The 15,416-nt window shown below is 46.7% G+C and overlaps 1 protein-coding gene across 1 annotated transcript; it reads right to left on the bottom strand.

Moving 5' to 3' along the window:
- Nucleotides 1-6,568: 6,568 nt before the first annotated feature.
- On the bottom strand, nucleotides 6,569-15,277 carry LOC306742537 (uncharacterized protein; the record flags this gene model as incomplete). The annotated part of the gene is made up of 2 exons (XM_079224928.1): nucleotides 6,569-8,291; nucleotides 13,605-15,277. The coding sequence occupies 2 exons, from the start codon at nucleotides 15,275-15,277 to the stop codon at nucleotides 6,569-6,571; spliced, it is 3,396 nt and encodes a 1,131-aa protein (XP_079081054.1).
- Nucleotides 15,278-15,416: the final 139 nt, after the last annotated feature.

The following is a 15,416-nucleotide window of genomic DNA, read 5'->3' as shown; positions in this document are numbered from 1 at the left end:
TATATTGACTTTCTTAACCAAGGATGATAGTCTTAACGAACCAAGATTGTGAAAAGCTACAGATCAGAAGTCAAATGATGCAACAAAGCTGGACACACAACGTAGTCGTGGACATGTAGGATGTATTTTTTTTTGGCCCGCAGCCGATTCTAAAAATATTATGGAGAGAAAGTCAAGCAATGGCAGCTAGCCTGCTAGCTCAACTCATCGTATTTTTGCCGTCCGAACAAAACAGGAGAACGTGCCACACTAGCAGCTACGAGGTCGCTCAGCTCACAGCGCGACACGGGAAACCTTCTCAGACGAGACTTCATAACACAGAGCCTCTCTAAAGTCAGGAGTAATGTGCTTGGAAAAGATACCGGAATTCAACAACGTGAGCAAGTCCAGAAACACGAAGACTTGTCAGCTAACGTAAAGCATCAGGTGTCAGATTGTGCTTTTGATTTTTTTGATCACAGACGCCATATATTCATACTTACTTTTTGCCATGCATTTTGCAAATGTACATTAATTACAGACAGCACAGGGCTCGGGGGAGAGCCCAGACTAAGAGCGGTTCAAAAAAACCCTGATGAATAGCAGCCCACGGTCTAAAGCTACCTCGCCCGGACAAGGGAAACCGGGGCACCCTCCCGGAGCCAGAACCAGGAGGGGAGCTCGTCGGCGAGCGTCTGGTGGCCGGGCTTTCGCCCATGGGGCCCAGTCGGGCTCAGCCCGAAGAAACAACATGGAGCAGCAGTCACCCCGTGGACCCACCACCCGCGGGGAGAATTATCGGGGTCGGGTGCTATGCAGACCGGGCGGCGGGCCAGGCAGGAGACGTGAGCGAGCTGATCGCCGGCAGCATAGACTAGCTCTAGGGACGTGGAACGTCACCTCGCTAGCGGGAAAAGAGCCGGAGCTGGTGCAGGAGGTGGAGCGGTACCAGCTAGATATAGTTGGGCTCGCCTCCACGCACAGCATGGGATCTGGAACCAAGCTCCTGGAGAAGGGTTGGACTTTGTCCTTTTCTGGAGTTGCCCAGGGTTAGAGGCACCGGGCGGGAGTGGGGATACTCACGAGCCCCCGGCTGAGCGCCGCTATGTTGGAGTTTTCCCCGGAGAACGAGAGGGTCGCCTCCCTGTGCCTACGGGTTGCAGGGAGTAAAGCTCTGACTGTTGTTTGTGCTTATGCACCGAACAGCAGTTCAGAGTATCCGGCCTTCTTGGAGTCGGTGGTAGGGGTCCTGGAAAGGGCGCCGCCTACCGACTTCATAGTTCTCCTGGGAGACTTCAACGCTCACGTGGGCAATGACAGAGAAACCTGGCGGGGCGTGATTGGGAGGAACGGCTTGCCCGATCTGAACCCGAATGGTGTTTTGTTGTTGGACTTCTGTGCTAGCCACAGTTTGTCCATAACGAACACCATGTTCGAGCATAAGGTGGCTCATAAGTGTACCTGGTACCAGAACACCTTAGGCCGGAGATCAATGATTGACTTTGTAGTCGTATCATCTGATCTGCGGCCGTATGTCTTGGACACTCGGGTGAAGAGAGGAGCAGAGCTGTCAACTGATCACCACCTGGTGGTGAGTTGGATCAGATGGCGGGGGAGTCGGCTAGAAAGACCTGGCAAGCCCAAACGTGTAGTGAGGGTGAACTGGGAACGTCTGGCGGAGGATCCTGTTCGAGAGGTCTTCAACTCCCACCTCCGGAAGAACTTCTCACAAATCCCGAGGGAGGCTGGGGACATGGAACCCAAGTGGACCATGTTCAAAGCCTCTATTGTGGACGCGGCTGCTCGGAGCTGTGGCCGGAAGGTCATCGGTGCCTGTCCGGGCGGCAACCCAAGAACCCGGTGGTGGACACCGGGGGTGAAGGAAGCCGTCAAACTGAAGAAGGAGGCCGATCGGGCCTGGCTGGCCCAGGGGTCTCCTGAAGCAGCTGACGGGTACCGGCAGGCCAGAAGGGCTGCAGCTGCGATGGTCGCGGATGCTAAAACTCGGGCATGGGAGGAGTTCGGGGAGGCCATGTAGAAGGACTTTCGGTTGGCCTCAAGGAAGTTCTGGCAAACCATCTGACGGCTCAGGAAGGGAAAGCAGGGGCTACCCCAGGCTGTTCTCAGCAGGGGGGGGGGACTGCTGACCCGGACTGGGGACATCGTCGGGCGGTAACATGTCCCCCGGAGAGGGGGCAGCGCCGGAAGACTTTGGGGTGGTTTCTCCCATATCCCTGGCAGAGGTCGCTAAGGTAGTCAAAAAGCTCCATGGTGGCAAGGCTCTGTGGGTGGATGAGATCCTCCCTGAAATGCTGAAAGTGCTGGACATTGTTGGGCTGTCTTGGCTGACACGCCTCTTCAATGTCGCCTGGGGGTCGGGAACAGTGCCCATGGACTGGCAGACCGGGGTGGTGGTTCGCATCTTCAACAAGGCGGACCAGAGAGTGTGCTGAACTATCAGGGTATCACACTACTCATCCTCCCGGGAAAAGCTTATGCCAGGGTGCTGGAAGGGAGGCTCCGACCGCTTGTCGAACCTCAGATTCAAGACGAGCAGTGTGGATTCCGTCCCGGTCGTGGAACAGTGGACCAGCTCTTTACCCTTGCAAGACTACTGGAGGGGTCTTGGGAGATTGCCCAACCAGTCTACATGTGCTTTGTGGACCTGGAGAAGGCTTTCGACCGGGTCCCTCGGGGGTTTTTGTGGGGGGTGCTGCGGGAGTATGGGGTGCCGGACCCGTTGGCACGGGCTTTCCGGTCTCTGTACGCCTGCAGTAGGAGCTGTGTTCGTATCCTCGGTAGTAAGTCAGACACGTTCCCGGTGGGTGTTGGCCTCCGCCAGGGCTGCCCTTTATCACCGGTCCTGTTCGTGACCTTCATGGACAGGATATCTAGGCGCAGCCAGGGGGCGGAGAGGATCCGGTTCGGGAGTCTCGGGATCACCTCTCTGCTGTTCGCGGATGATGTGGTCCTGTTTGCCTCCTCGGACCGTGACCTCCAGCATTCACTGGGGCGTTTTGCAGCCGAGTGTGAAGCGGCAGGGATGAGAGTTAGCGCCTCCAAATCTGAGGCCATGGTGCTCTGCCGGAAACCGGTGGATTTGCCCCTCCAGGTTGGGACAAACTGCCTACCCCAAGCGAAGGAGTTCAAGTATCTCGGGGTCTTGTTCACGAGTGAGGGTAAGGTGGAGCGGGAGATCGACAGACGGCTGCAGCAATAAAACAGGCGCTGTACCGGTCCGTCCTGGTGAAGGGGGAGCTGAGCCGGAAGGCGAAGCTCTCCATTTACTGGTCGGTCTACGTTCCAACCCTCACCTATGGTCACAAACTCTGGGTCGTGACCGAAAGAACGAGATCTCGGATACAAGCGGCCGAAATGAGCTTCCTCCGCAGGGTGGCCGGGCTCACCCTTAGAGATAGGGTAAGGAGCTCGGACATCAGGGGGGAGCTTCGAGTCGAGTCGCTGCTCCTTCGTGTCGAAAGGAGTCAGCTGAGGTGGTTCGGGCATCTAGTCAGGATGCCTCCTGGACGCCTCCCATTAGAGGTTTTCCAGGCACGTCCAACTGGTAGGAGACCCCGGGGAAGATCGAGGACACGCTGGAGGGATTATATCTCCCGGCTGGCCTTGGAACGCCTCGGGGTCTCCCAGAATGAGCTGGAAAGTGTTGCGGGTGAGAGGGAAGCCTGGGTCGGCCTGCTGAACCTGCTGCCACCGCGACCCGACCCCGGATAAGCGGCTGATAATGGATGGATGGATGGACAGTGTTCTCAAGTAAAGTTACCGTGTAACGCTAACTACGTGACTTTAAGAGAAGAAGTAGGGACACTTTCCTGCACTAGTAAGCTAACGTTAGTGTTACTAATATTACCAAAATATAGTATTTGCACGTTAAGTTGTGATGTAAATCATTTGGTTTCATATAGTTGATAAATGGCAGAAGTTTAGTGTAACTTGTTAATTAATTGGAATCGTTTATGTGTGACGCCGTCGTCGTGTATGTGTGTGTGTGTGTGTGTGTTGATGCTCGTTAGCTACGGCTAGCTCCATGGAGAAGTTTTGACTCTTTTCTCTCTTGCTAGCTACCGTGCAGCACCACGTGGCACGAGTAACGTTACCGAGCACCGCTGAAGGTGAACTACAACTACACAACAGGTAAGCTAAGACTTTATACTAGCTGTTGCAGACTGCACCAGCTGGTATAACGTTGATACGTTGCTGCTAGCTTAACACTCCTGTTGTGTTAGGGTCTAATCTGACCGATTTACAACTTTAATCAATCAAAAATATTGAGTTTTACATCGGATTGCCTCAAGACCTTATGATATCCTGCGTCCTCATTTTACAGTATTTAATTATTTTACTGTATTCATTTACAGTATTAAAATAAATACAGTGATGCATGTTGCAGTAGTCTAGGATTTGCTGTAAACTGTACATGGTTACTGTGATGACAAGTACAGTATTTTGATAAATACTGTACTACTACTATTACTGTAGTTACTATTACTGTAAAAATGACTACAGTATTTCATGCGTACTGTGACAAATTTTACAGTAAGCATACTGTAAAATATACTACAGATACTTACTGGCTAATTGCTGCCAGCAAGTTACTGTAAATTCTACAGTAATCTTGTTACAGCGCATCTCTGCTCCCACTGTGCAGTGATGCGCTGTTCCCATAGGAGAGTTATAATTGTATTGTAATGTATTGCACAGTATTCCTGTGTTAATAAGCTTAATAACGTAATAAATGTAATCAATTCAAGTTGATAACATGTTATAACAAACGTTAGTTGTCGCCCAGACTTTCGTATATTTTTCTGTTTGTGGCCCTCAGTGAAAAAAGTTTGGACACGGTGTCTAAGTGACTAATTTGTAAGCTCTTATTTTGAAGTGTACATCATTTCCTGTTCAACTTGACGGCCTCCTCCTTTGTGTTGGTGGTGTGTTTGTGAAACATAAAGCTTGCCGATTTATTTATTTTATTTATTTATTGTCATGCTGCAGACACGTGGACTTCACGTTTTTGTTCACAAATATTTAGAAGCTCTTTAAAAATAATATATTCAGCACGTGTAACCAGCGGCTTGGGTGCAATTCGTGAGCTTGGCCACTAGATGTCAGCCAAATATTATTTTAAATCCTTAATTATTTCAGGATCCATTTGTCCTCAATATCAAACTAATAAAGGATTAACATTAAATAAGAAAAATAATGTGTATTTATGCTTTGGTTTTAGTATTTATTTTATTTCTGATTTAATGTAGCTTGATTTGACTATTATACCATTATCAATTTTCTCAGTATTTATTTATTCTTTATACTTTTATTGTTGTGCTTTAGTCTCTTAATTTCTCTCCATTTTTGTCATGTTTTCGTCCCGTCAATAATTTCTAAAGCACTTTGAATTGCATTACATTTTTGTTCGAAAGGTGCTACGTAAATAAAACTTGATCGATTGATTTTTTTTCCCCGTCTTTAGCTCGAGTTAATATGAGAGAGCTATTGATCTACTCAAAGCTTATTGAAGTAGACCTTATTGGCACCAAACTTTATTCACCGAAAACAAGAAAGAAAGTGATTAGTGGAGGTGACTAAATGTGTATGTAATTAGCTTTTATCTATATGGAATAAATAAAGCAGTACGAAAAATCCAATATTATGAAGATATTTAGACATATACGCTCTTTTGAATTGTCAGAAAAACAACATCTGGGTCTCAGTCTTCAGTCCGTCAGAGAGACGTTTGTTCATTTCTCTCTCAGGACGTCGTGTAGTTTACCTCTGACTTCTGAAACAGCCGCTGTCAAAGTACCTCAGTACTTTGTACTTTGTGGTGTTTCAGGAGGAAAACTGACTCAGTTATTCTCTCATATTAGTTTCTTATTTTATACATCAGCTTTGTGTGAAACCCTGAAATGAAGACAAGAAGAAAATACTTTGTTCATGTTTGTTTATTCATCATAAACATTCAGTTTGTCTGTTAAATTACTCTTGATCAACTATTTCATGGACAGATTCACGTCATACACACAATCAATCAGTTTAAAATGAATCTAATTCATATTAAAGAGAATAATGAATGATCTCCTTATCGATTATGATCATGAGAATTATAGTGTAATAATAGCTCATAGGTCTGCCAAGCAAATGCATGTAATTAAGGATTTGTTCACAAATACACACAAAGAGAACAAATATCTTTGATGAATGAAGGTCTGCTGCTTTCTCTCTTCAGAAACATGCAGTGGAAGAGAAACAACAATATAAAAGCATCAATACAAACATTCATCAGACATTTACAGATCAGAGAAGTTTAAATGTTCATGCAGAGAAAAAACAAACGTCATCATGAGCAGTGAGAGCCTCCATGGCTAAACAGACACAGGAAGGAGCGCCACCTAGAGGAGCTCAAACATTTACACAACAATAATGAGAAGACGTCAAAGTACCGCCCACAATGTTTGACTGACAGCTGATCTCTGTGCAGTGAAGAAACGCCTCAACAATCATCTCTCAGCCACAAACATGGAGACTACATGAGTTCAAGAGTTCAAACACAGTTTAACCCTCAAAGGACTTCTGTCTATTTCAGTTTACACAACTCAGCAGTGTTTCCATATGAATAACAAAGCCAAAGTCCAGCATAGAGAGGCTGAGTGAATGTGGTCTGGACTCTGTGGAGGAGAGTCATGGTTTCAGAGACGCTGTAGAAGGACAGAATACCTGCTCTGTGATCCAGGTACACTCCTACTCTGGAGGACGGAGGACCTGAGACGGGAGTTTGGACTTTGTTGTACATAAATGTGTAACTGTTATTGTCACGTCTCAATGCCCAAGATTTGTTATTGAATCCAAATCCACTTTCACACCAGTCCACTTTTCTCTTGATATCCTTGTATCCGACTGCTACATAAACTCCTCCTCCTCTCCTCTCCACCTCCCAGTAACAACGTCCAGTCAGACTCTCTCTACTCAGGACCTGATGACATCCACTGAACCTGTCTGGGTGACTAGAATAAGACTGATGTTGTTTCACTAATCTTGCTTTTCTGTTCCCATCAGATAATAACAGCTTTGTGTGTGCTGTGTTTGGATCCAGTGTGATGTCACGTGAATACCTTAAGAATCCAGCTCTGGTCGTGGGCTCTGGTTGTGACAGTAAAACATCCACTTCAGTCCCCGTCAGTGAGACGTTTGTCCATTTCTCTCTCAGGACGTCCTGTAGTTTATCTCTGACTTCTGAAACAGCCGCTGTCACGTCCTCAAAGTATCTCAGAGGACGGATGTTGATGCTGGATGAGTCTGTAGACTCACTGAGTGGTGACAGTGAGGGGTAGTTGTGTAGAAACTGGTTGAGATCCTCTGTGTGTGAGAGCTTCTGCAGCTCAGCGTCGTTCCTCTTCAGCTCAGTGATCTCCTGCTCCAGCTTCTCCTGAAGCTCTTTGACTCGACTCACTTCAGTTCTCTGCTGGGATCTGACCTGCTGCTTCACGTCAGAGCTTCTTTCCTCCAGGAGACGGATCAGCTGGGTGAAGATCTTCTCGCTGTCCTCCACTGTTTTATCAGCAGAGAGATTGACGACCTCCACCTCCTGATGGAGCAGCTTCACGTCTTCCTCTCTGTCCTGGATTCTCTGCTGGATGTTTAGTCGACTCCCCTCCAGCTCTCTCTGCCTCTCGGTCCTTTCTGCTGCTGCTGCAGCTAAGACTGTGTCGTGGCCTTTATGTTCATCCATTAAGCAGAGATAACAGATACACTGCTGATCAGTACGACAGAAGATCTTCATCACCTCACTGTGACGAGAGCAGATGTTCTCCTGGAGCTTGTTGGAGGGCTCCACCAGCTTGTGCTTCTTTAATGGAGCCGCTTCATAATGAGGCTGAAGGTGTTTCTCACAGTAAGAAGCTGGACACACCAGACAGGACTTGAAGGCTTTCCGTCTCCTCCCAGTGCAGACATCACAGGCCACATCTTCAGGTCCAGCATAGCAGTGATCAGCAGCAGCAGCTTGGAGTCCAGTCTTCTTCAGTTGCTCCACTAAATCTGCTAACATGGTGTTTTTCAGCAGGACAGGCCTCGGTGTGAAGGTCTTCCTACACTGAGGGCAGCTGTGGAGTTTCTTCCCATCCTCTGTATCCCAGTGGGCTTTAATACAGTTCATGCAGTAGCTGTGTCCACAGGGAATAGTCACCGGATCCTTCAGTGGATCCAGACAGATGGAACAAGAGATGCTTTCCTGGTCCAGCTGAACTCCTTTCTCCGCCATTTCACCTCTCAAAGACAACGACTGTACTCTGAGCTCTGATCTGAACAACATGTGTCTCTACGGTGAACGGGATGCGTCAGCTGCTGCACTTCACCTCATGTTGGTTACACCCATCTATGAAACTGTAGAGAGCTGTTGTGGAACAAGAGGCGTTCAAAGTCCAGGAAGAAAGTAAGGGCATTTTGGCTCTCAGCGGACCTAAACCTACGGTTCACGAAATGTGCACTAAATTAATTATTAAAAATATTTAACTTCACTTGCTCAAAGTCAAACTTTGCAGAGATACTGTTAACATGTAGTGCTATTTTAGCGCTGACATGCATCATTTGAATAATAAGATTCATCCTGCAATTATTATTATTATTATATCATCAACCAATAAACCGGTAACACATATACTGCTTTATGAACCTCTTAACTAGTCTCACAAGTGTTTTCTGTATATCATACCTTTTGAAATTATTCAAATAGTCCTTGTGGTTGAGGAGATATTCTGTATTTAGTATGGGTATGCAAACCATTCCTAGTTTTTGAGAAAAATGGCTGGGGCTTAACTGGAGTTAAAGAGGTTTTAATGGATGAATCTGGAGTCCTGCCTGTGGACCCACCACCCGCAGGGACAAGCATCGGGGTCGGGTGCTATGTAGACCGGGCGGCGGGCAGGGGGCCCAGGCGAGCTGATTGGCGGCAGCATAGACTAGCTCTAGGGACGTGGAACATCACCTCGCTAGCGGGGATAGAGCCAAAGCTGGTGCAGGAGGTGGAGCGGTACCAGCTAGATATGGTTGGGCTCACCTCCACGCACAGCATGGGCTCTGGAACCAGGCTTCTGGAGAAGGGTTGGACTTTGTCCTTTTCTGGAGTTGCCCAGGGTGAGAGGCGCCAGGCAGAAGTGGGGATACTCACGAGCCCCCGGCTGAGCGCCGCTGTGTTGGAGTTTTCCCCGGAGAACGAGAGGGTCGCCTCCCTGCACCTACAGGTTGCAGGGAGTACGGCTTCTTGGAGTCTGTGGAAGGGGTCCTGAAAAGGGCGCCGCCTGGCGACTCCATAGTTCTCCTGGGAGACTTCAACGCTCACGTGGGCAATGACAGAGAAAACTGGCGGGGCGTGATTGGGAGGAACGGCTTGCCCGATCTGAACCCGAATGGTGTTTTGTTGTTGGACTTCTGTGCTAGCCACAGTTTGTCCATAACGAACACCATGTTCGAACATGGTGGCTCATAAGTGTACCTGGTACCAGAACACCTTAGGCCGGAGATCAATGATCAACTTTGTAATCTGATCTCCGGCAGTATGTCTTGGACACTCGGGTGAAGAGAGGAGCAGAGCTGTCAACTGATCATCACCTGGTGGTGATTTGGATCAGATGGCGGGGGAGTCGGCTAGAAAGACCTGGCAAGCCCAAACATGTGGGTGCCGGACCTGTTGAAACGGGTCATCCGGTCTCTCAACGCCTGCAGTAGGAGTTGTGACACGTTGGGTGTTGGCCTCCGCCAGGGCTGCCCTTTATCTGTTCGTGACCTTCATGGACAGGATATCTAGGCGCAGCCGGGGGGCCGAGAGCGTCAGGTTCGGGAGTCTCGAGATCGCCTCTCTGCTGTTCGCGGATGATGTGGTCCTGTTTGCCTCCTCGGACTGTGACCTCCAGCATTCACTGGGGTGTTTTGCAGCCGAGTGTGAATCGGCGGGGATGAGAGTTAGCGCCTCCAAATCTGAGGCCATGGTGCTCTGCCGGAAACCGGTGGATTGCTCCCTCCAGGTGGGGATGGAGTGACTACCCCAAGCGAAGGAGTTCATGTATCTCGGGGTCTTGTTCACTTGTGAGGGTAAGGTGGAGCGGGAGATCGACAGGCGGATCGGTGTGGCTGCAGCAATAAAACAGGGGCTGCACCGGTTCGTCTTGGTGAAGAAGGAGCTGAGCCGGAAGGCAAAGCTAAAAATGTACTGGTCGGTCTATGTTCCAACCCTCACCTATGGTCACGAACTCTGAGTTTCCTCCGTAGGGTGGCCGGGCTCAGCCTTAGAGATAGGGTAAGAACTTGGAGTTGAGCCGCTACTCCTTTGTGTCGAAGGGAGACAGCTGAGGTGGTTCGGGCATCTAATGTGGATGCCTCCTGGACGCCTCCCATGAGAGGTTTTCCAGGCACGTCCAATTGTTAGGAGACCCCGGGAAAGACCCAGGACAAGCTGGAGGGATTATATCATTTGTGATGAACAAATGCAAAAAGCTAATTAGGGTTGTGAAAGGTCTAGGTTATCGTTTTAAGTTTTATGGATACAGTGATTACATCAACAACAAAATCTTTCACAAAGATGTTTTAATCCCGTCTGTCTCTCCCTCTACATTCTACATGTCCACACCTACATTGTCTAGGTTTTGACAGGTAACAATTAAACACAGACAGAGTAATGTTCGCTATGTTGGAGAACAGGAAGAACAGGGAGCAGTTTTAAAGCTGTGATTCATTCCAGGAAGAGAAGGCGTTTGAGAGAGACGGTGTTTAACACTTGATTACAAAGGAGATAATTTCTCTGTTAGAAACACTGATTACTTTAACTCTTTCAAGGTAATCTCTAATTAGAATAAAAACATGATCTTTGCGTCTTCTCTAAAATACTGTTTGATCAATGTCAACAAGATTACTGTAGAATTTACAGTAACTTGCTTGCAGCAATTATCCAGTAAGTATCTGTAGTATATTTTACAGTATGCTTACTGTAAAATGAATCACAGTACCTGTATACTGTAGTCATTTTTACAGTAATAATCACAGTACCGTCATTGTTAATACAGTATTTATCAAAATACTGTACTTGTCATCACAGTAACCGTGTACAGTTTACAGCAAATCCCAGTTTACTGTAACATGCATCACTGTATACATTGTAAAACTGCAAATGAATACAGTAAAATAATTACATACTGTAAAAAAAAAATTTCAAAAGTGATTTATTTTAATATTTCAACATTTGAAATACAAATTTTACATTTAGTTTTTAGTTTAAAAAAAAAGTTTTGTAAACAACAACATTTTTTTATGGTATTCTTGAACATATAACATTTTAAATGTTCCTCTTTCTTCAAGTTATTATGACAATTTAAACATGTTTTAATTAAAGTAATTTGACAATTAACAGTCAAATTCAAGCAATGGAAGCAATGAAATATTCAGGTCAAGGGGGAAATGTATAAAAACATCTTGAACTGGAAAAAGTGTAATTTCAAACAATACAATGTCCATAACTGACTTTGTTGTTACTGTATTGAACTGGAATCCTTTCCCTGGACGGTCGTCTTCTCCATGAACTGAGTCTCTTCATGAACTGAGTCTCTTCATGAACTGAGTCTCTACATGAACTGAGTCTCTACATGAACTGGAGTCTCTTCATGAACTGAGTCTCTTCATGAACTGAGTCTCTTCATGAACTGGAGTCTCTTCATGAACTGAGTCTCTACATGAACTGAGTCTCTTCATGAACTGAGTCTCTTCATGAACTGAGTCTCTTCATGAACTGGAGTCTCTTCATGAACTGAGTCTCTTCATGAACTGGAGTCTCTTCATGAACTGAGTCTCTTCATGAACTGAGTCTCTTCATGAACTGAGTCTCTCCATGAACTGAGTCTCTACATGAACTGAGTCTCTTCATGAACTGAGTCTCTTCATGAACTGGAGTCTCTTCATGAACTGAGTCTCTTCATGAACTGAGTCTCTTCATGAACTGAGTCTCTTCATGAACTGAGTCTCTCCATGAACTGAGTCTCTACATGAACTGAGTCTCTTCATGAACTGAGTCTCTTCATGAACTGGAGTCTCTTCATGAACTGAGTCTCTTCATGAACTGAGTCTCTTCATGAACTGAGTCTCTTCATGAACTGAGTCTCTTCATGAACTGAGTCTCTACATGAACTGAGTCTCTTCATGAACTGGAGTCTCTTCATGAACTGAGTCTCTTCATGAACTGAGTCTCTTCATGATCTGGAGTCTCTTCATGAACTGGAGTCTCTTCATGAACTGGAGTCTCTTCATGAACTGAGTCTCCTCATGAACTGAGTCTCTTCATGAACTGGAGTCCTCTTCCCTGCAGTGGAAGGACAGAGACATTGGTTACCGATTCCCATTAGAAATACCACAATATGTTTCTACTATGACGATGTCAGCCTATGTGGTGTTTGTCTGGTACTGGGATCTCACCTACATGATGAGCCTTGAGGCTCAGCAGGGACACCTGGGCCTCAACATCAGCCTGGTGGAGGTTTCCTGCAACACAAAATAAACACACAATTGTACCATGTTTATTATGAGAGACATGAAAGAAACCCTTACTTTGATGTTCCCGGTGTATTTAGGGGGAAAGTGAGAAGATCAGCATTGTTTAGTCTGGAAGGTGTGGTTCAGTGGGGGACGGGCACATGAAGCAGGACAGAGACGGTTCCATAACAAACACCTGCTCTTATGTTGGAAGTTTGAAATGTGTACAACTTTATATACACAAGTGTGTGTGTGTGTGAGTGTGTGTGTGTGTGCGCGTGCGAGGGAAGGGGGGTTGGGGAATGTGATCAGCAATTGTATATGTTTAAATGCCTAGTGTGATGAAGATATCATAAGATAAGGTCTTGAGTCATCAGAAGTAAAACACAATGTTTATGTTTGATTAAAGTTGTGCCGCACAGTAGCTAGTAACACACACAATGACGGCGTCGCACATGAACGATTCCAATTAATTTACAAGTGACACTAAACGTGCACTAATTACACTAACTGCAGGGACAGTACACTGTGTTCACTGTGGTGCGAAACGTCAGATATTATAGTGTTGTTTTTGAACAGCACAACCTGGGATAGTTTATTGCTCTTATACTGTCATTCATGCCAAGTATGGTCTAAAACCACAGCTAAACATAACTATGTCACTGGCTTCAATTTAGTTTACTGCCAATCCCGTGAATACGCTGTATGAAGGTATAGTGAGTCATAATGCTCACGGTACCCACGGTACCTGAAGGCAACGTGGTTGAGGCTGGTTCTCAGCCTTCATTGTTAAGCTGTCACTCATAAGACCACACCCTGCAGTTGAAACCACGCCCCCACGCCAGATCCAGGCCAAAAGTCTGAACCTGAAAAAAAAAACGATCTGAATCTGAAAACATGTTTTGAACCTGAAAAAAAGATTTGAATCCGAAAAAAAGAGATTTGAAACTGTAAAATGAAATGAGTGAAAGTTGAAAATATAAAATCTGTTACTGAAAACTGAAGAAACGCCTCAACAATTATCTCTCAGCCACAAACATGGAGACTAAATGAGTTCAAGAGTTCAAACAGAGTTCAACCCTCAAAGGACTTCTGTCTATTTAAGTTCACACAACTCAGCAGTGTTTCCATAAGAATAACAAAGCCAAAGTCCAGCATAGAGAGGCTGAGTGAATGTGGTCTGGACTCTGTGGAGGAGAGTCATGGTTTCAGAGACGCTGTAGAAGGACAGAATACCTGCTCTGTGATCCAGGTACACTCCTACTCTGGAGGACTGAGGACCTGAGACGCGAGTTTGGTCGTTGTTGTGAAAAAATGTATAACCGTTTTTGTGACATCTCAATGCCCAAGATTTGTTATTGTATCCAAATTCACATTCACTCCAGTCCCCTTCTCTCTTGATATCCTTGTATCCGACTGCTACATTAACTCCTCCTTCTCTCCTCTCCACCTCCCAGTAACAACGTCCAGTCAGACTCTCTCTACTCAGGACCTGATGACATCCACTGAATCTGTCTGGGTGACTAGAATAAGACTGTTGTTGACTCATGAATGTTGCTTTTCTGTTCCCATCAGATAATAACAGCTGTGTGTGTGCTGTGTTTGGATCCAGTGTGATGTCACGTGAATACCTTAAGAATCCAGCTCTGGTCGTGGGCTCTGGTTGTGACAGTAAAACATCCACTTCAGTCCCCGTCAGTGAGACGTTTGTCCATTTCTCTCTCAGGACGTCCTGTAGTTTATCTCTGACTTCTGAAACAGCCGCTGTCACGTCCTCAAAGTATCTCAGAGGACGGGTGTTGATGCTGGATGAGTCTGTAGACTCACTGAGTGGTGACAGTGAGGGGTAGTTGTGGAGAAACTGGTTGAGATCCTCTGTGTGTGAGAGCTTCTGCAGCTCAGCGTCGTTCCTCTTCAGCTCAGTGATCTCCTGCTCCAGCTTCTCCTGAAGCTCTTTGACTCGACTCACTTCAGTTCTCTGCTGGGATCTGACCTGCTGCTTCACGTCAGAGCTTCTTTCCTCCAGGAGACGGATCAGCTGGGTGAAGATCTTCTCGCTGTCCTCCACTGTTTTATCAGCAGAGAGATTAACGGCCTCCACCTCCTGATGAAGCAGCTTCACGTCTTCCTCTCTGTCCTGGATTCTCTGCTGGATGTTTAGTCGACTCCCCTCCAGCTCTCTCTGCCTCTCGGTCCTTTCTGCTGCAGCTGAGACTGTGTCGTGGCCTTTATGTTCCTCCATTAAGCAGAGATAACAGATACACTGCTGATCAGTACGGCAGAAGATCTTCATCACCTCATCGTGATGAGAGCAGATGTTCTCCTGGAGCTTGTTGGAGGGCTCCACCAGCTTGTGCTTCTTTAATGGAGCCGCTTCATAATGAGGTTGAAGGTGTTTCTCACAGTAAGAAGCCAGACACACCAGACAGGACTTGAAGGCTTTCCGTCTCCTCCCAGTGCAGACATCACAGGCCACATCTTCAGGTCCAGCATAGCAGTGATCAGCAGCAGCAGCAGCTTGGAGTCCAGTCTTCTTCAGTTGCTCCACTAAATCTGCTAACATGGTGTTTTTCCCCAGGACAGGCCTCGGTGTGAAGGTCTTCCTACACTGAGGGCAGCTGCGGAGTTTCTTCCCATCCTCTTCATCCCAGTGGGCTTTAATACAGTTCATGCAGTAGCTGTGTCCACAGGGAATAGTCACCGGATCCTTCAGTGGATCCAGACAGATGGAACAAGAGAAGCTTTCCCGGTCCAGCTGAACTCCTTTCTCCACCATTTCACCTCTCAAAGACAACGACTATCTGAGTTTCACTTCCTCAGAAGCGATTCTATTTTGAGCTCTGATCTGAACAACATGTGTCTCTGCAGGGAACGGTTTTAAAGCTGTGGTTCACTTCAGGAAGCGGAGCAGTTTG

This window comes from Taurulus bubalis, assembly GCF_910589615.1.
Source record: "Taurulus bubalis genome assembly, chromosome: 10".
In the NCBI taxonomy this organism is placed as follows: domain Eukaryota; kingdom Metazoa; phylum Chordata; class Actinopteri; order Perciformes; family Cottidae; genus Taurulus; species Taurulus bubalis.
The sequence above is the reverse complement of the archived record's forward strand: the minus strand, read 5'-3'. Positions and strand labels throughout refer to the sequence as shown.